The sequence below is a fragment of the Bombina bombina genome, chromosome 1 (genome assembly GCF_027579735.1).
Source record: "Bombina bombina isolate aBomBom1 chromosome 1, aBomBom1.pri, whole genome shotgun sequence".
Taxonomy (NCBI): domain Eukaryota; kingdom Metazoa; phylum Chordata; class Amphibia; order Anura; family Bombinatoridae; genus Bombina; species Bombina bombina.
The window spans coordinates 1,535,463,905-1,535,484,082 of NC_069499.1; the positions used below are offsets into that span (position 1 = coordinate 1,535,463,905).

General features: G+C 37.6%; 1 protein-coding gene across 1 annotated transcript in view; it reads right to left on the reverse strand.

The window, feature by feature from the left end:
- The window catches only part of LOC128666901 (growth arrest-specific protein 7-like), a 580,973-nt gene that overhangs the window by 133,144 nt on the left and 427,651 nt on the right, over positions 1 to 20,178 (reverse strand). Inside the window, exon 4 of the mRNA XM_053721716.1 lies at positions 12,516 to 12,601. Coding sequence (XP_053577691.1) covers positions 12,516 to 12,601 — 86 coding nt within the window. The remainder of the gene's footprint in view (positions 1 to 12,515; positions 12,602 to 20,178) is intronic.

Sequence of the window (20,178 nt, forward strand, 5' to 3'; positions counted from 1 at the left end):
AGGTGATACTGGTGAGTATAGAGTGTTGTCTTTAGGGTTTCAGTGAATACCAGTATAATCTATGTGCATTTTTTTATAAATAAGATATGTTACCTTTAGTATTTTAACTCAATGTTGCTTTCACTTTGCTGTTATTGCTGCAGCCCCACTGTTGATCAATACCCTCAACAGCTCTGTACGAGTGTGACCAGCTTGTGTACACAATCACCATAGAGACATTTACTGTTACTATCGGTGACGCCGCCGATGACTGATGACGTCATCAGCTGGGATGCCGGTTTGCAGCGTGGAATGGAACGATTCAGTAATCAGCAGCATAATGTTTGACACCTGTTGGGTAAAGGTAATGGGTCTTTGTGGCTTCTATTTGGAAAAGGGCTCACGTGCGAGCGGAAACGTTATGGCTTAGGGTTTTCTGTTTGGATTTTACATTGCATATAAAAGGCTTGTTGTTAAATATTCCTGTGTTTTGCCTGCTTTTTGTACTCCCCATATACACTGGCCGAGTAGGGGGTTTACTTTGAATATATATATATATATATTATATATATTTACTTTGAATCTGGATGAAGTTACTAGCAGTGCACCAGGATGTTGAATTGCTTATGCAAAAGCCTTTTGCTCTCAACTTTTAATACGCGTGCAAAAATCTTACTTCTAGCAGAGTTAACACGCAAGCATTCCACTCATAATCTAGCCCTTTATGAGGTAAATAGTAATTTTTGATCTTTGCTGTAGCAGGGACTTTAGCCACTAGAAAGTAGTAGTAGTATATATATACAGTCCAATTTAATTTTTTATGACTAATTATAAAATGTATTTCAATTTGCCAGCCTCCTGTTTCATGTGACAGCCATCAACCAATCACAGACTCATATACATATACACAGTAAACTTTTTACATTTGCTCAATAGTAGGGATGGGTGAATGTGTACATTTCCGAATTCGAATGTTAGAACGAATGTTATTACTGAAATTCAAATTATAAATCTGAATGTTGATGAGAACAATATTCTTAAAAATTCTATAATCGAATGCTATTTACAGTTTTGAATGTCACTTTCAAATTTGAATGTTTATAATTATATCGAATGTCCACATTCGAAATTTAGAATTTAACATACTATTTAACAATTACTATTCAGAAGTTCAATATTTCATGTGGTAGGGAATCTAGTAAATTGATACATAATAGATACAAATATATAATTTCAAATGTTTCTATATAGAATATTGCATAATTCAAATATTACATTTAAAGAAAGCATTAGAAATACTATTACAAACATATAAATTTGAATTTTTTTAATTCGAATATTGCATAATTCGAATATTACATTTAATGAAAGCATTAGAAATACTATTACAAATATAAATTCAAATTTTTCCAAACAAATATTTTTGAATGTAATCGTAAAATTCGAAACCGAACATTCGAAAAATCGAATGTTAGAATGTTATGTAAACATTGGAAATTCGATTTGAACGAAACGAAATGTGTTAAAATTTGTTTCATTTTTCGAATGTTGCGAAACATTCGCCCATCCCTTACTCAATAGTAGCTGGTGAAACTCGTGCATATAAAAATGTTTTGATAATGGAAGTGAAGTGGAATGTCTCTTAAAACTGCATGATCTATCTGAAACATGGAAGCTTAATTTTAGCATCCCTTTAAAATTACATGTTCAGTTATGACTTCTATGCTAATTCTGGGTAGAGGGTTCAATGCTTATATAAATTTTAATGTATTTACTGTATGAGGGTAATGGCTCTAATGCCCCTAAAATAGCATACTAAGATACAACCCCCACAATAGCCGCATATAAAATAGGGGTGTAAAGAGTTTTCAATTAGGAGGCCTCAGGGATAAATAGGCCTAGATTTAGAGTTTGGCGGTAGCCGTGGAAAACCAGCGTTAGAGGCTCCTAACGCTGGTTTTAGGCTACCTCCGGTATTTGGAGTCACTCAAAATAGGGTCTAACGCTCACTTTTCAGCCGCGACTTTTCCATACCGCAGATCCCCTTACGTCAAATTGCGTTATCCTATCTTTTCAATGGGATTTTTACTAACTCCGGTATTTAGAGTCGTGTCTGAAGTGAGCGTTAGAAATCTAACGACAAAACTCCAGCCGCAGAAAAAAGTCAGTAGTTAAGAGCTTTCTGGGCTAACGCCGGTTCATAAAGCTCTTAACTACTGTGCTCTAAAGTACACTAACACCCATAAACTACCTATGTACCCCTAAAACCGAGGTCCCCCCACATCGCCGCAACTCGATTAAATTTTTTTAACCCCTAATCTGCCGACCGCCACCTTACGTTATCCTTATGTACCCCTAATCTGCTGCCCCTAACACCGCCGACCCCTATATTATATTTATTAACCCCTAATCTGCCCCCCACAATGTCACCACAAGCTACCTACACTTATTAACCCCTAATCTGCCGTCCACACGCCGCCGCCAGCTACATTATCCCTATGTACCCCTAATCTGCTGCCCTAACATCGCCGACCCCTATATTATATTTATTAACCCCTAATCTGCCCCCCACAACGTCGCCGCCAGCTACCTACAATAATTAACCCCTAATCTGCTGACCGCAAAGCGCCGCCACCTACATTATAGCTATGTACCCCCTAATCTGCTGCCCCTAACCACCGCCGACCCCTATATTATATTTATTAACCCCTAATCTGCCCCCCTCAACGTCGCCTCCACCTGCCTACACTTATTAGCCCCTAATCTGCCAAGCAGACCGCACCGCTACTATAATAAAGTTATTAACCCCTAATCCGCCTCACTAACCCTATAATAAATAGTATTAACCCCTAATCTGCCCTCCCTAACATCGCCGACACCTAACTTCAATTATTAACCCCTAATCTGCCGACCGCAGCTCACCGCTATTCTAATAAATGTATTAACCCCTAAAGCTAAGTCTAACCCTAACACTAACACCCCCCCTAAGTTAAATATAATTTTAATCTAACGAAATTAATTAACTCTTATTAAATAAATTATTCCTATTTAAAGCTAAATACTTACCTGTAAAATAAACCCTAATATAGCTACAATATAAAATTATAATTACATTGTAGCTATTTTAGGATTAATATTTATTTTACAGGCAACTTTGTAATTATTTTAACCAGGTACAATAGCTATTAAATAGTTAAGAACTATTTAATAGTTACCTAGTTTAAAATAATTACAAAATTACCTGTAAAATAAATCCTAACCTAAGTTACAATTAAACCTAACACTATACTATCATTAAATTAATTAAATAAAATACCTACAATTACCTACAATTAAACCTAACACTACACTATCAATACATTAATTAAATACAATATCTACAAATAACTACAATGAAATAAACTAACTAAAGTACAAAAAATAAAAAAGAACTAAGTTACAAAAAATAAAAAAATATTTACAAACATAAGAAAAATATTACAACAATTTTAAACTAATTACACCTACTCTAAGCCCCCTAATAAAATAACAAAGACCCCCAAAATAAAAAATGCCCTACCCTATTCTAAATTACTAAAGTTCAAAGCTCTTTTACCTTACCAGCCCTGAACAGGGCCCCTTTGCGGGGCATGCCCCAAGAAGTTCAGCTCTTTTGCCTGTAAAAAAAACCATACAATACCCCCCCCCCCAACATTACAAACCCACCACCCACATAGCCCTAATCTAACCCAAACCCCCCCTTAAATAAACCTAACACTAAGCCCCTGAAGATCATCCTACCTTGTCTTCACCTCACCAGGTATCCGTCCTGGCTCCAAAATCTTCATCCAACCCAAGCGGGGGCTGGGCGATCCATCATCCGGTGGCTGAAGAGGTCCAGAAGAGGCTTCCAAAGTCTTCATCCTATCCGGGAAGAAGAGGCAATCCGGACCGGGCAACCATCTTGATCCAAGCGGCATCTTCTATCTTCATCCGATGAGGACCGGCTCCATCCTGAAGACCTCCACCGCGGACCCATCTTCATCCGGCGACGTCCAACTGAAGAATGACGGTTCCCTTTAAGGGACGTCATCCAAGATGGCGTCCCTCGAATTCCGATTGGCTGATAGGATTCTATCAGCCAATCGGAATTAAGGTAGGAATATTCTGATTGGCTGATGGAATGAGCCAATCAGAATCAAGTTCAATCCGATTGGCTGATTGGATCAGCCAATCGGATTGAACTTGATTCTGGATTGGCTGATTCCATCAGCCAATCAGAATATTTCTACCTTAATTCCGATTGGCTGATAGAGGTCTTCAGGATCCTGCCGCTCCGCTCCGGATGGATGACAATAGAAGATCCCGCTTGGATGAAGACTTCAATCGGATGGAAGACCTCTTCTGCCCCGCTTGGATGAAGACTTCTACTGGATGGAGGACCTCTTCTTGCTCCACTTGGATCAAGACTTCGGACCCTCTTCTGGACGGATCGCTGAACCCGGTGAGGTGAAGACAAGGTAGGGAGATCTTCAGGGGCTTAGTGTTAGGTTTATTTAAGGGGGGGTTTGGGTTAGATTAGGGGTATGGTGGGTGTGGGTTGTAATGTTGGGGGGGGTATTGTATGTTTTTTTTACAGGCAAAAGAGCTGAATTTCTTGGGGCATGCCCGCAAAGGGCCCTGTTCAGGGCTGGTAAGGTAAATGAGCTTTGAACTTTAGTAATTTAGAATAGGGTAGGGCATTTTTTTATTTTGGGGGGCTTTGTTATTTTATTAGGGGGCTTAGAGTAGGTGTAATTAGTTTAAAATTGTTGTAAGATTTTCCTTATGTTTGTAAATATTTTTTTATTTTTTGTGACTTAGTTCTTTTTTATTTTTTGTACTTTAGTTAGTTTATTTCATTGTAGTTATTTGTAGATATTGTATTTAATTAATGTATTGATAGTGTAGTGTTAGGTTTAATTGTAGGTAATTGTAGGTATTGTATTTAATTGATTTAATGATAGTATAGTGTTAGGTTTAATTGTAACTTAGGTTAGGATTTATTTTACAGGTAATTTTGTAATTATTTTAACTAGGTAACTATTAAATAGTTATTAACTATTTAATAGCTATTGTACCTGGTTAAAATAATTATAAAGTTACCTGTAAAATAAATATTAATCCTAAAATAGCTATAATATAATTATAATTTATAGTGTAGCTATATTAGGATTTATTTTACAGGTAAGTATTTAGCTTTAAATAGGAATAATTTATTTAATAAGAGATAATTCATTTCGTTAGATGTAAATTATATTTAATTTAGGGGGGTGTTAGTGTTAGGGTTAGACTTAGCTTAGGGGTTAATACATTATTAGAATAGCGGTGAGCTCCAGTCGGCAGATTAGGGGTTAATAATTGAAGTTAGGTGTCGGCGATGTTAGGGAGGGCATATTAGGGGTTAATACTATTTATTATAGGGTTAGTGAGGCGGATTAGGGATTAATAACTTTATTATAGTAGCACTCAGGTCCGGTCGGCAGATTAGGGGTTAATAAGTGTAGGCAGGTGTAGGCGACGTTGTGGGGGGCAGATTAGGGGTTAATAAATATAATATAGGGGTCGGCGATGTTAGGGCAGTAGATTAGGGGTACATAGGGATAATGTAAGTAGCGGCGGTTTACGGAGCGGCAGATTAGGGGTTAATAATAATATGCAGGGGTCAGCGATAGCGGGGGCGGCAGATTAGGGGTTAATAAATGTAAGGCTAGGGGTGTTTAGACTCGGGGTACATGTTAGAGTGTTAGGTGCAGACGTAGGAAGTGTTTCCGCATAGCAAACAATGGGGCTGCGTTAGGAGCTGAACACAGCTTTTTTGCAGGTGTTAGGTTTTTTTTCAGCTCAAACAGCCCCATTGTTTCCTATGGGGGAATCGTGCACGAGCACGTTTTTGAGGCTGGCCGCTTGCGTAAGCAACTCTGGTATCGAGAGTTGAAGCTGCGTTAAATATGCTCTACGCTCCTTTTTTGGAGCCTAATGCAGCCTTTATGTGGACTCTCAATACCAGAGTTATTTTTATGGTGCGGCCAGAAAAAAGCCAGCGTTAGCTACGCGGGTCGTTACCGACAAAACTCTAAATCTAGCCGATAGTTAGCAGGTGACTTATATATGAATGACTGTGATATTATTAGTAGTATTATTATTATCATTATACTTTATTTAAAAAGCGCCAACTAATTCTGCCAAAAAGAGCAGCGCTGTCCATTGGTACAAATGATAAAAATTAAAAAAATACAATATTTGTAAGAGATAAGAAAAAAATGTATCAAACAAACAGGAGGAATTGAGGGCCCTATTCCCGTGGAACTTACAATCTAGAAGGGTGAGAAAAAGGAGGTGAGGGCTGCAAGGGTGAGAATGATGTTAGTACATAGTTAGATGAGGGCAATTATTATGTAAGTGAAATGTATTTGTTACTAAGTTGGATGGTAGGCTTCCCTGAATAAAAATGTCTTAAGGGAGCATTTAAATGAAGGCAGTTTTGAGGAAAGTCAGACAGTGCGAGGAAGTGCATTCCAGTGGGTTGGTGGCCGCACAAGACCTGCAGTCTAGCATGGGGAAGAGGTGATGATAGAAGATGCAAGGAGCAGGTCATTGTTGGATCTTAGGGGGCGGGCTGGAGTATATTAGTTGATTAGTGAGGACAGGTAGTGGGAAGCGGCGTTGGTAAGGACTTTGTAGGTCAGGGTGAGAATTTTGAATTTAATTCTTCTTTGATTGGGGAGCCAGTGAAGAGACTCACAGAGAGGTGCAGCAGACACAGAGCAACAGGAAAGGTGGCTTAGCTTGGCAGAGGCATTTAGGAGGGATTGAAGTAGGTAGAGATGGGAGTGAGGAAGATCAATAAGAAGGTTATTGCAGTAGTCAAGGTGGGAAATTACCATGGAGTAGATTAGTGTTTAGAGATATTTTTATTAGAAGGATTTCTATATATATAACCACACATTTGAATGCAACAATCTTTCACTTTCAAATGAGTGTCCCTATGTCTGCCAGCTTATTGTCATAAACAAAAATACTGCATGATCCCTCATTTTTAAAAAGGGTGACCTACCATTCTCCAGAGAGGTCTGCCCATGCAAGGGTCAGCATGGTAATTTCATTCCCAACCCTCTACATGCTGCAAAGAGATTGGTTCATATATGCATGTTTATATATTTCCCTAACTAGCCACAGCAAATAGAGTAAGATAAACAGCATCCAAGAGGCTTCTCAAGGAGTGTGTCCCCTAGGACTGCAAAACAATGTATATTTTTCCATCACAGTGACAGTATGAAATGTTTTTAAAGCACTGTCTTGAATGCAGATATCCCCTGCAACATAGTAAATAATTTCTATTGCATAAGATACAAAAATAGCTTTAATGTCCCTTTAAGAAAACCCAAAAAATAAAATCCAAACTTTAAAGAACATAATAAAAAGTATTTACAAACCACTGTCACAAGCTTAGCTGCCTAATGACAAAGTACAGACAGAGTTCAGTTTTGCCAGCAAATATTGCCCAGGTTGGCACGTGCTCCTGTCCTTTTCAAGTCTAGTTGGCTCCTTTGCACAGAAAGCAGTAGAACTGCACACAGAAGGAAATATTACACAATTTCCTGTGATGATGCCTTACACAGTTTACAATCTTTAATGTACCAAAAACATGTTTACTTGCAGAAGTTTTATACCATTCCTGACTGTTGCTATGAGACAGGTTATCTCTTATAATATCACTTATTAGCAGTGATCCCTGGTTATATAACATAACTGAGGACCTGCAAATATGTCTTAGTCTCTCTGTATTAGTTTTACAATAGCAACATATTTGCCAGTGCCTAGCGTAGCACATAATCCAATTGCACCATAGACCTATTGGGGTATGAATAATGAAGTAAATGCATATGTCCCCTTAAAAGTACATAAAAGTCCTGTTGCGTCCATATAACTATGGGGTCAATTCATATCTTGTAGATTGTGTTTATTGGCTGTTTTTCAGCTTTCTTTCCAAAATGGAATCTCATGCCACTCTTAGTACCGTAGAGTAGGGTGACCAGTCGTCCTGTTTTTAATGGGATCATCCCATTTTTAACACACTGTCCTGGTGTCCCCAGAACGTTTTAAAGGGATGTCATAACAACCCGTTTTTTATCATAACTGTTTATTGCTTCATTTTTTTATTATTTATGCTCAACGCCCATGTTGGTATTATTTGTATGCCCATCACCTTGCTAAGGCATAAAATATCTGCAGTTGTGTAGCAGCTCTGCAGTAGGGGTGGGCAAATGTGCTGTAAAACTAATTTGTTTGGTAGAACAAATAATCCTGTGGACATTCGTTTTGGACAATCAAATGTTAATAAGAATGAAAATACATTAAAATTCAGTAATCAAATGTTATTTCCGGTGTTGGAATGTTATTTTCGTTTTTCGAACGTTCATAATTAGATTGAATATCTGCATTCAAAATACTACAAATACTATTCAGAAGTTCAATAGTTCATGTGGTAGGAAATTTAGCAAATTGATACATAATAGATAGAAGTAGATCAATTTGAATGTTTCTATTTTGAATATTGCTTAATTTGAATATTACATTTAAAGAAAGCATTAAAAATACTATTAAAAATATATTGATTTAAATATTTCATATTAGAATATTGCATAATTCAAATTATTAGAAAAATTTGAATAGAATAAAAGAAAGCATTAGAGATACTATTACATTAAGCAAATGTTAGAATGTTGTACAAACATTCTAAATTAGAAATGAACAAACAAATGTGTTAAAATTTGTTTCATTTTTCGACTGTTGCAAAATATTTGCCCATCCCTTTTCTACAGCTGGGGAACTATAGTTTCCTGCATGCTTTGGTGGCACTGATTGGGAGTGGGGGCAGGTGACATGTGAGCAAAGAGAGAGTTAAAGGGACATGATACCCAAATGTTGAAAAACTTAAAATCTCTATGTAAAAAAAGAAAGATATTTTGCCTCAAAATATCCTAAGTATTCACACCCCATTGTAAAGAACTTTAAAGCAGCAAATCAGTATTCCTGTCCCAGAACTTGCAAGGGAGCGTGCCTCATGCACACTCATGTTATTTCCCTATTCAGTTTAAGGAAGTTTAATATGAAATCTCATGAGATCACAGTTCAAGACCTCATCACTGCTGATTCTGATTGGCTGCTGTTCATTTCTTCCATTTTTTTTTTTTCACCTGCAGCTGGACAGTAGCTGAAGTATAACTGTTTACACAGAACTTAATCTGCTGAGCTGAGGAAAATGTGAGGTAAAATATCTTCCTTTTTTACATAGAGATGTTCAGATGATATTTTCCTGTGAGCCATTTACAGTTATGACGCATCACTTTCAAGTGATTTATCATATGAGTAGTATGTCCCTTTAAGCAGCAGAGACAGAGCTGATCTGCAGAGAGAAATTTGAACAGAAAAGAGAGATCAGTTGAACATCAGAGAGTTGAACAGCAGAAACATTATCTGTGAGTTTATGGTTCATAACTACTAATGTACTTTATTGTGAAGGAATATCTGTTGTGAATATTATGCTTATATCACCAAATGTGTTAGGCTGTGTGAAAGGTTGGACAAAATCCTTTTCAAAGGATTGTCTTCTGCATAACCAACTTAAAAAACCACCGGTTATGACTGGTAGGAATTGCAACTGATCATGCCTAGTATATAATGTTGCACGTGAAGTTGCATATTAATAACTGTGATAATAGCGGAAGCTATTATTCTCATTCATTATTTAAAGTAAATAGTTTGAAATGATACAACCAAAACTTATATTAACAAATTTCAAACAATCGGCTAGATTACAAGTGTTGCGGTACGGCTTTTAACGCTGAAAAAATGGCCATTCCAGCGTAATGGCCAGGAACGCTTATTAGTCGTGTCGGTATAGCTATACCACAAGCATTTTAGCCTGTAACGCAACGTCCATTCCGCACTCAAAAAAATTACATTTTTGTGTGGGATTTTCATAGCGCCGGTATTGTATGGTCCAGCTAAAATGCTTGCATTACAGCCTATACCGACCCGATCCATACCCCATCTGAGAGCAGTAGCTATGGATTTTGCAAAACAAAAAAATGTTTCACAAAACTCATAACTAAAGTGTTACAAAGTGCACTAACACCCATAAACTATCTATTAACCCCTAAACCTAACACCCGCCTAACTTAAAATTACAATATAACTATCTTAAAATACATTAAAAAAACTTACCTGTGAAATAAAAATAAACCTAACATTAAACTATAAATTAACCTACTATTCTAATAAAATTAAAAAAATCTAAATTACAAATTTAGAAAACCTAACACTAGGAAAAAAAATTAAAAAATCTAAAATTACAAAAAAAATAATAAACACTAAATTACGAAAAATAAAAAACACTAAGCTTACAAAAAATAATAAATGAAATTTTTAAAAATAAAAACAATCATACCTAATCTAATAGCCCTATAAAAAATAAAAAAGCCCCCCTAAAATAAAAACACCCCTTAACCTACAATAAACTACCAATAGCCCTCAAAGGGGCATTTTTTAGGGCATTGTCCTAAGTTAAACAGCTCTTTTACCTGTAAAAAAAATACAAAGTCTCCCCAACAATAAAACCCACCACCCAACCAACCCCTAAAATAAAAAACCTAACTCTAAAAAAAGCCTAAGCTACCCAATGCCCCTAAAGGTGCATTTGTATAGGCATTGCCCTTAAAAGGGGATTCAGCTCGTTTTCACTGCTCTTAAAAGGGCATTCAGCTCTTTCGCAAAAGCCCAAAGCCTAATCTAAAAAAAAAAAAACACCCAAAAAATGGAAAAAAAAAATACTAACACTAACCCCAGAATATCTACTTATGGTTCCTGAAGTCCGGACATAAATCTTCATCCAGGCGGTCACACCTTCATCCATCTCGGGGACGTCTTCTATGATTTGAACAGCCAATAGGATTTCAGTAGCTCTTATCTTATTGGCTGTTTTGAACAGCCAATAGGATTCCAGAAGCTCTCATCCTATTGGCTGATTTGAATTTGAAGAATCAAATCAGCCAATAGGAATGCAAGGTACGCCTTTTTAAAATGGCTACCTTGCATTCAACTTCAGTGTACAGCGGTATGAAGAGGACGCTCAGCACAGGATGAGATCGGCTTCCAAGATGGCTCCGCTCCCTTCCGCAGAATGAAGATAAAAGACGTCCCCGAGATGGATGAAGGTGTCGCCGCCTGGATTAAGACTTCTCACCAATTGGATGAAGATGGATGTCCGAACTTCAGGAACCGTGAGTAGATATTCTTGGGTTAGTGTTAGGTTTATTTTCATTGTTTTTTTTTTTTGGGGGGGGGAGGTTTAGATAAGGGCTTTGGGCTCTTGTAAAAGAGCTGAATGCCCTTTAAAGGGCAGTGAAAAAGAGCTGAATGCCCCATTTAAGGGCAATGCCCATACAAATGCCCTTATGGGGCAATAGATAGTTTTTGGGGGGCGTTGGTTGGGTGGTGGGGTTTAATGTTGGGGCGACTTTGTATTTTTACATGTAAAAAAACTGATTTCTTTAGGGCAATGCCCTACAAAAGGCCCTTTTAAGGGCTATTGGTAGTTTATTGTAGGCTAGGGGGTGTTTTTATTTTGGGGGGCTTTTTTATTTTTATAGGGCTATTAGATTAGGTGTAATTGTTTATATTTTTGATAATTTAGTTTATTATTTTTTGTAAGCTTATTGTTTTTTATTTTTCATAATTTAGTTTTTATTATTTTTTGATATTTTAGATTTTTTTATTTTTTTCGTAGTGTTAGGTTTTTTAAATTTGTAATTTAGATTTTTTAATTGGTAGTATTTTTTTATTTTATTAGAATAGTTATGTTAGTTTAATTTATAGTTTAATGTTAGGTTTATTTTTATTTCACATGTAGGTTTTTATTTATTTAAAGATAGTTATAATGTAATTTTAATTTAAAGTTAGGGGGTGTTAGGTTTAGGGGTTAATAGTTTAATTTAGTGTTTTGCAATGTGGGGGCCGTCGGTTTAGAGGTGAATAGGTTTATTTAGTGGCGGTGATGTAGGAGGCCGGAGGTTAAGGGGTTAAATAGGTCTATTTAGTGGCGGTGATGTGGGAGGCCGGAGGTTTAGGGGTTAATGAGTTTATTTAGTGGCAACGATGTTGAGGATTGGGGGAATATGGGTTAATAACTTTTTTATAGTGTCGGTGATATCGGGGAGCGGCGGAATAGGGGTTAATAACTTATTAGTGTCTGCAAAGTCGAGAGCGGCATATTATGGGTTAATTACTTTATTTAGGTGTTGGCGATGTCGGGGCAGCAGATTAGGGGTGTTTAGACTTGGGGTTTATGTTAGGGTGTTAGGTTTAAACGTACAAGCACGTCAAAGCAACCCTTGGATTTTGTGTGGTATGTAGTTTAACGCCACCAAATCACACGCACAAGGAGGCTTTTCAGCTTTTCAAACTCGTAATCTAGGTGAATGGGAATAAAAATATCCTGTAATTTGGAAGCCCACCTGTGGGTCACTGCTAGCTTTTCGTGCAATCACTTGGACCGACTCTGGCTGGTGTATAGGAGATCCTGATGAATGAAATCCATTTACTACAATGAAAAAAGAAAAGAGAAAGGTTAGGTGATGTCATCTCCACATTTTGTATTTGCAGAATCAATTAGAACATTTTATAAAAAAATAGTATTAATTAATATAGCTTAAAAGACCCCCAACCAGTCCCTAAATAAATAAAAAGTTATTTTAATTGAATATTTCTAAAAATCCACCCACTCTTTATCTTCGCTTACCCTAAGGGGCAGATTTGTCAAGGCCCAAATGCTGCAATATGTAGCTGTTTCCACACAAGCCATCAGGTTTGGTCATGTCTACAGCAGTGTTCTCTCTAAGGACAGCTGTGTGTGGCCCAGGAGCGAAACAGTTAATAAGGGAACCATACCTTGCAGTCTGCATTGTGCAGTGTTTGCTAATTTCAGGGTGTGGTTACCTAATTAACTGTTGCACTGCTGGTCCTCACACAAAACTGGCCATAAAGGGAACACTGGTCTGCAGCTAAAGCTATTTGAATGTATTTAGTTGAAATATCACATACAGAGCCATAGTGCATATTTCTAGTACCATTTAAATCATATTTACTTGGTAAGCTTTAGGGATATGATTACTAAGTTGCAATATTGAGATTTAAGTACTTATGTATTTAAAGATTGAATGCACTAAGTTTTTGTCCACAATATCACTGTGTAAACATTATGACCACCGACATTACAGGAACATTACAACAGTGAAATAGTTTTCTCTGCGGGAACATTGCAGGCACAAAAGCAGCAGTGGAGGCAAGTTTAATGGCAGAGATGGCTGCGATACAATATGCTAAAGCATTTCCATGCAGTGGTGTGGTTGCAGGTGAGAGGAATTATTAATATTTTTATAATATTCAACTTCTGTTATATTGTCATTGGGCAACTGTCTGGAAATATATTCACAACAATGTTCCCTCTAATTTTTTAGAGCAGCAGTGCACAAACATTTTTTGACCTCTGCAATTTTGTGGCCAAAATTACTTTTGAGGTGAGAGGCAGGAGCATGTGGTATTTTAGTTTCAGAGCTACATTAAAAAGTAAGTTATAGTGTATCTTCATTAGAATGGATAAATTAAAGTCCATCTAAAATATTGTTTCCAATCTAGATCTGATTATACAAATTGAACCATTTTCACCTGAGCTGAGCAGGTTTTAGTTGTTACTGACATTTAAGCCCTACTATAGTCAATTTTACAGTGAGAACCCCCTATATAAAAACTGAGAATTTGCATATCTTACCCACAATTCTCTTGTGCATTGGAAACATTGTATATTAAGAATTTCTGGGGAAAAGCAAGCGGGGATACTTGCCTAGATGTACTAATTTCCTATGCAAATATTTACATTGATTTATATATAATTTTTAATGACATGTAATGAAACTAAAATGTCAATTAAAATGCTATAATAAATAGTGTGTGTTTCTCATCTAATCTATATAGTAAAAAGAGCTTTTCATTATAGTTATGTGACGTTAATAGAGGCTCCCATTAACCTCAATGCAAATAAATAGACATTTATACATGACAGGTGATCACTAAGGGGTCTTGTGGGTGTCTATGCCTTTTAGGATTGCTTGTTATAAGGACGTATATTTATTAAGTGCATTAAAACAGCTTTATTTTTATTATTTTAAATGCAGTCGGCAATAAACTTTCAAACAGTGGGATTCGGGGGTTACTAGGGCTTAGCAGTGCTGATATTGAGGGGCTTAAAGGGACAGTAAACACCAAAAATGTTATTGTTTAAAAAGATAGATAATCCCTTTATTTACCATTCCTCAGTCTTGCATAACCAACACTGTTATAGAAATATACTGTTTACCTCTGTAATTACCTTGCATCTATGCTTCTGCTGACTGACTGCCTCATCTCAGATCTTTTGATAGACTTGCATTTCAGACAATTAGTGCTGACTCTTAAATAACTTCACATGCATGAACACTTACGGCTAGATTACGAGTTTTGCGGTATGAGTGAAAAAGCAGCGTTAAGGCTCTTTTTCACTACCGCTGGTATTACAGGTTTAGCTGCACCGCACACTTTTTCGGCCGTAATGCAACGTAACTACAGCAGCTTTCAAAAAGTCCTTTTTCAATGGGACTTCCTTTGCGCCGGTATTACAAGTTTGCCTGGGGGACCAAAAAGTGAGCGGTACAGCCAATAACATCAAGATCCATACCTTAAACTGAAAGTCAGTAGTTAGGGGTTTTACTCTACAAAGCTGTAACATAAAACTCATAACTAAAGTGCTAAAAAGTACACTAACACCCATAAACTACCTATTAACCGTTAAACCGAGGCCCTCCCGCATCGCAAACACTAAAATAAAATTATGAACCCCTAATCTGCCGCTCCCGACATCACCACCACTATAATAAATATATTAACCCCTAAACCGCCGTACTCTCGCATCACAAACACTAGTAAAATATTATTAACCCCTAACCTGCCGCCCCTAACATCGCTGCCACCTACCAACATTTATTAACCCATATTCTGCCGCCCCCAACATTGCCGCTACTATACTAAATTTATTAACCCCTAAACCTAATTCTAACCCCCCCTAACTTAAATATAATTAAAATAAATCTAAATAAAACCTACTATCATTACCTATATAATTCCTGTTTAAAACTAAATACTTACCTATAAAATAAACCCTAAGCTAGCTACAATATAACTAATAGTTGTGTATCTTTGTATCTACCTTAGGTTTTATTTTTATTTCACAGGCAAGTTTGTATTTATTTTAACTAGGTAGAATAGTTAGTAAATAGTTATTAACTATTTACCAACTACCTAGCTAAAATAAATACAAATTTACCTGTAAAATAAAACCTAACCTGTCTTACACTATCACCTAACCTTACACTACAATTAAATAAATTAAATTAATTACATAAAATAAATGCAATTAACTAAATTACAAAACCCCCCACTAAATTACACAAAAATGTAATTACCCCAAAATAAAAAAAAACCTAAACTACCAATAGCCCTTAAAAGGGCCTTTTGCGGGGCATTACCCCAAAGAAATCAGCTCTTTTACCTGTAAAAAAAATACAAACAACCCCCCAACAGTAAAACCCACCACCCACACAACTAACCCCCCAAATAAAATCCTAACTAAAAAACCTATTCTCCCCATTGCCCTGAAAAGGGCATTTGGATGGGCATTGCCCTTAAAAGGGCATTGATCTCTTTTTCTAAAAATTAAACCCACCCAATAAACCCTTAAAAAAGCCTAACACTAACCCCCGAAGATCCATTTACAGTTTTTGAAGACCCGACATCGATCCTCAACGAAGCCGGCAGAAGTCCTCAACGAAGCGGCAGAAGTCTTCATCCAACCGGGCAGAAGTCTTCAGCCTGACGGCATCTTCTATCTTCATCCATCCGGCGCGGAGCGGCTCCATCTTCAAGACATCTTGCGCGGAGCATCCTCTTCATTCTACATCTTCTTGCAGAATGAAAGTTCCTTTAAATGACGTCATCCAAGATGGCGTCCCTTGAATTCCGATTGGCTGATAGAATTCTATCAGCCAATCGGAATTAAAGGTGAAAAAATCCTATTGGCTGATCCAATCTATTAGTTATATTGTATCTAGCTTAGGGTTTATTTTATAGGTAAGTATTTAGTTTTAAATAGGATTCATTTATTTAATTGTAGTAATTTTATTTAGTTTTATTAAAATTATATTTAAGTTAGGGGGGTGTTAGATTTAGGGTTAGGCTTAGGGGTTAATAAATTTAATATAGTAGCGGCGACGATGGGGCGGCAGATTAGGGGTTAATAAATGTAGGTAGGTTGCGGCGACATTTGGGGGGCAGATTAGGGGTTAATAAATATAATGTAGGTGTCGGCGATGTTGGGGGCAGCAGATTAGGGGTTCATAGGGATAATGTAGGTGGTGGCGGTGTCCGGAGCAGAAGATTAGGGGTTAATAAGTATAATGTAGGTGTCAGCGATGTCGGGGGTGGCAGATTAGGGGTTAATAAGTGTAAGATTAGGGGTGTTTAGACTCGGGGTTCATGTTAGGGTGTTAGGTGTAGACATTCATTTTATTTCCCCATAGTAATCAATGGGGCTGCGTTAGAATCTGAACGCTGCTTTTTTGCAGGTGTTAGGTTTAGCCAGCTTACCGCTACCATAAGCAACGCTGGTATTGAGGTAAGATGTGGAGCTAAATTTTGCCCTACGTTCACCTTTTTGCGGCTAACGCCGGGTTTGAAAAAACCTGTAATACCAGCGTTGTCTTAAGGGAGTGCTGAAAAAAAATGCTCGTTAGCAACGCACCCCTGTTACCGCAAAACTCGTAATCTCTGTGTTAGTTATTAATAGTAGGTTTTATTTAGATTTATTTTAATTACATTAAAGTTAGAGGGTGTTGGGGTTAGGGGTTAATAACTTTAGTATAGTGGCGGCGACATTGGGGGCGGCAGATTAGGGGTTAATTGTAATGTAGGTGTCTGCAATGTTGGGGCGGCAGATTAGGGGTTAATAAGTGTAATGTATGTGCCGGCGATGTCAGGGGAAGCATATTAGGGGTTAATAAATATAATGTAGGTGGCGGTGACATTGGGGCGGCATATTAGGGGTTAATAACTGTAATGTAGGTGGCGGCGGAGGCGGCAGATTAGGGGATAATAAGTGTAATGTAGGTGTCAGCGATGTTAGGGGCGGCAGATTATGGGTTAATAAGTGTAATGTAGGTGTCGGCGATGTCGGGGGCTTCAGATTAGGGGTAATAAGTGTAAGATTAGGGGTGTTTAGACTCAGGGTTTATGTTAAGGTGTTAGGTGTAAGCATAAATTTAGTTTCCCCATAGGAATCAATGGGGCTGGGTTACGAAGCTTTACGCTCCTTTAGTGCAGGTGTTAGGCTTTTTTGCAGCCGGATCTCCCCATTGATGACTATGGTGGAAATAGTGCACAAGCACGTAAAACCAGCTTACCGCCGCTCATTGCAGCGCTGGTATTGGAGTGCAGTATGGAGCTCAATTTTGCTCTACGCTCATTTTTTGCCTGTTAACGCCGGGTTTTTGTAAACCTGTAATACCAGCGCTGTAGGTAAGTGAGTGGTGACAATAACTTGCAAGTTAGCACCGCGCCGCTCATAACGCAAAACTCATAATCTAGCCGAATGTTATCTATATGGAACACGTGAACTAATGCCCTCTAGCTGTGAAAAAGCTTCAAATGCATTTATATAAGAGGTGGCCTTCAAGGGCTTAGAAATTAGCATGAGCCTTCCTAGGTTTAACTTTTGATGATAAAAGTCATCCAAGTACCCCCAACAGGCCAGGTTTTCATTATAGCTGAAACAGTGCACAGGTAAAGTAATCAGCTGATCAGTAACCATAGTTACTAACCTGATCTCACCCATTAGCTGATTATTTCACCTTCAGCTATAATGAAAATCTGGCCTGTTGGGGGTACTTGAGGATCACGGCTGAGAAACAATGCTCTCTACACCAATGGTTTTTAAACCTGTCCTCAGGCCTCCCCAACAGGCCAGGTTTTCTGGATAACCTTGGACGAGACAGATGAAATAACCATATTTACTAATCAGCTGATTATTTCACCTGTGCTCCAGTTCAGATATCCTCAAAATGTGGCCTGTTAGGGAGACCTAAGAATAGGTTTGTAAACCAGTGCTCTAGACAACCAGGGATGCAGGCTAAGAGCAGGGGGCTGCAATGAGCCCCCAAAGTACCCCCTCTGGATGAAAACACAGTCTAAATGCATTGTGCAAATGACAGCCACGGGTCATAATTCACATTTAAAGGGTTATGTATTTTATTGCCTATCAATCAGGCCTGTACCAAACTGCGTACTCGAATCTCTGTGTTAAAAAAACACCAAGGTGGCTGCACAGCAAAAGCATACAAATAACTTTCCCTTTAAACCATGGTTGCCATATTCTGCAAATGTAATTTAAAAAGCGTGGGTTAAAGGGACAGTAAAGTCAAAATTAAACTTTGATGATTCAGATACAGCATGTGATTTTAAACAACTATCCATTTTGCTACTATTATCATATTTGCTTCATTCTCTTGTTAGTCTTATTTGAAAAGTGTGACGTGAGTCACCAAGATCTGAGGGCCTGTTATGGAACATTCTTTGGGCAGGGGGTACATGGGCTTAAGGATACCCAGAGACTGCATGGAAATGTGGAATTTTATATACTGGACACCCCATGTACTTTCATAACTCTGTCTTATGTCCATGTCACCCTGTATCCATAAATACAGGATGGGTACAGGGTGTGATTGCCCCTTGTGGGAGCAATTGTGACTCCCATAAATACAGGAAGGGTACAGGGTGTGATTGCCCCTTGTGGGAGCAATTGTGACTCCCATAAATACAGGAAGGGTACAGGGTGTGATTGCCCCTTGTGGGAGCAATTGTGACTCTATAAACCATGTGGGCATAAAGGACTTAATAGTTAATAAGAGCTGTTTTTATATTTTGTAACAAGATGGATTGTATTTACATGTCTGATCTGATTGTGTCTCAGGAGTCTTTAATGCATTAGATAATATTTAATAATAACGAAATACGAATGTAATCTTAAAAAGATGCCAGCATCAGGATAATACAATAAGTAAAATACAATATGTTAAAAACAATTATTTGGATAACAACAGATCAGCTGAAAATGTATAACAACAGATCAGCTAAGACTGGCTTCAGTGGATATTTTAGCAATGTGAGAAACCTGATACAAATAAGTATCTGCTAAACAATCCTTGGTTAAGACCAGCGAAGTGGTGGAGTTCCAGATGCACACTATATCATTGGTATGTGTACCTTAGTTTTTCCGGATAAATATGAAGTATCTCTGTTATCAGAAAAATCAATGCGAGTTATGGTGCGGTTATAGATTCAGATCGTCGATGTGCTATACAAACAATTGACTCAATGGGCTCCATGTATGAAGCAGCGAAAGCTGCTCCGGAGCCTTTGCGGGGCAGGTTTGCATATGTGAGCCTGCTTCCCGCAATGTAAGAAGCAGCGGTCATTAGACCACTGCTTCCTACACCCTATGCCACCTCTTAGCTGGCGAGGCAAAATCACCAAGAGCACGCTCACTTTCGGTCTTGATAAAGGTCTTGTGAGGACCGAAACGCGTAGACGACCCATTGGTAAGCATCTTTCTAATACTTCTCAGCTTGTGTAAATGATGCTACGCTATGTTTTATTTTTTATTTTAGGGATCGACTACTAAATCATAGAAGCAGCAGAGCTCCATTAAGGAATCTTTTGGATACCCTTTTTCCACAATTTTTAACTTGAAGCATTTCTACATTTGAACATCTATTTGCAAATTGGATACAACATGATTATTATTTTTTCACTGACACATTTTATTTTTTCACTGACACACTCTGTTCCACAGTTTATATTTCATCACGATCTTTTGCTGGACATAAGCTTTTTTTGGATTCATTTACCGCCACCATTTGTTTCACTGACATTTTTTAAATTATTTTCTTGCTCACGCACCAACTTTTGTATTGATCCTTTGTTGAACATCAATTTTTCGGATATTTCTACGTTTGATGAATTCTAGATAATTTGGTT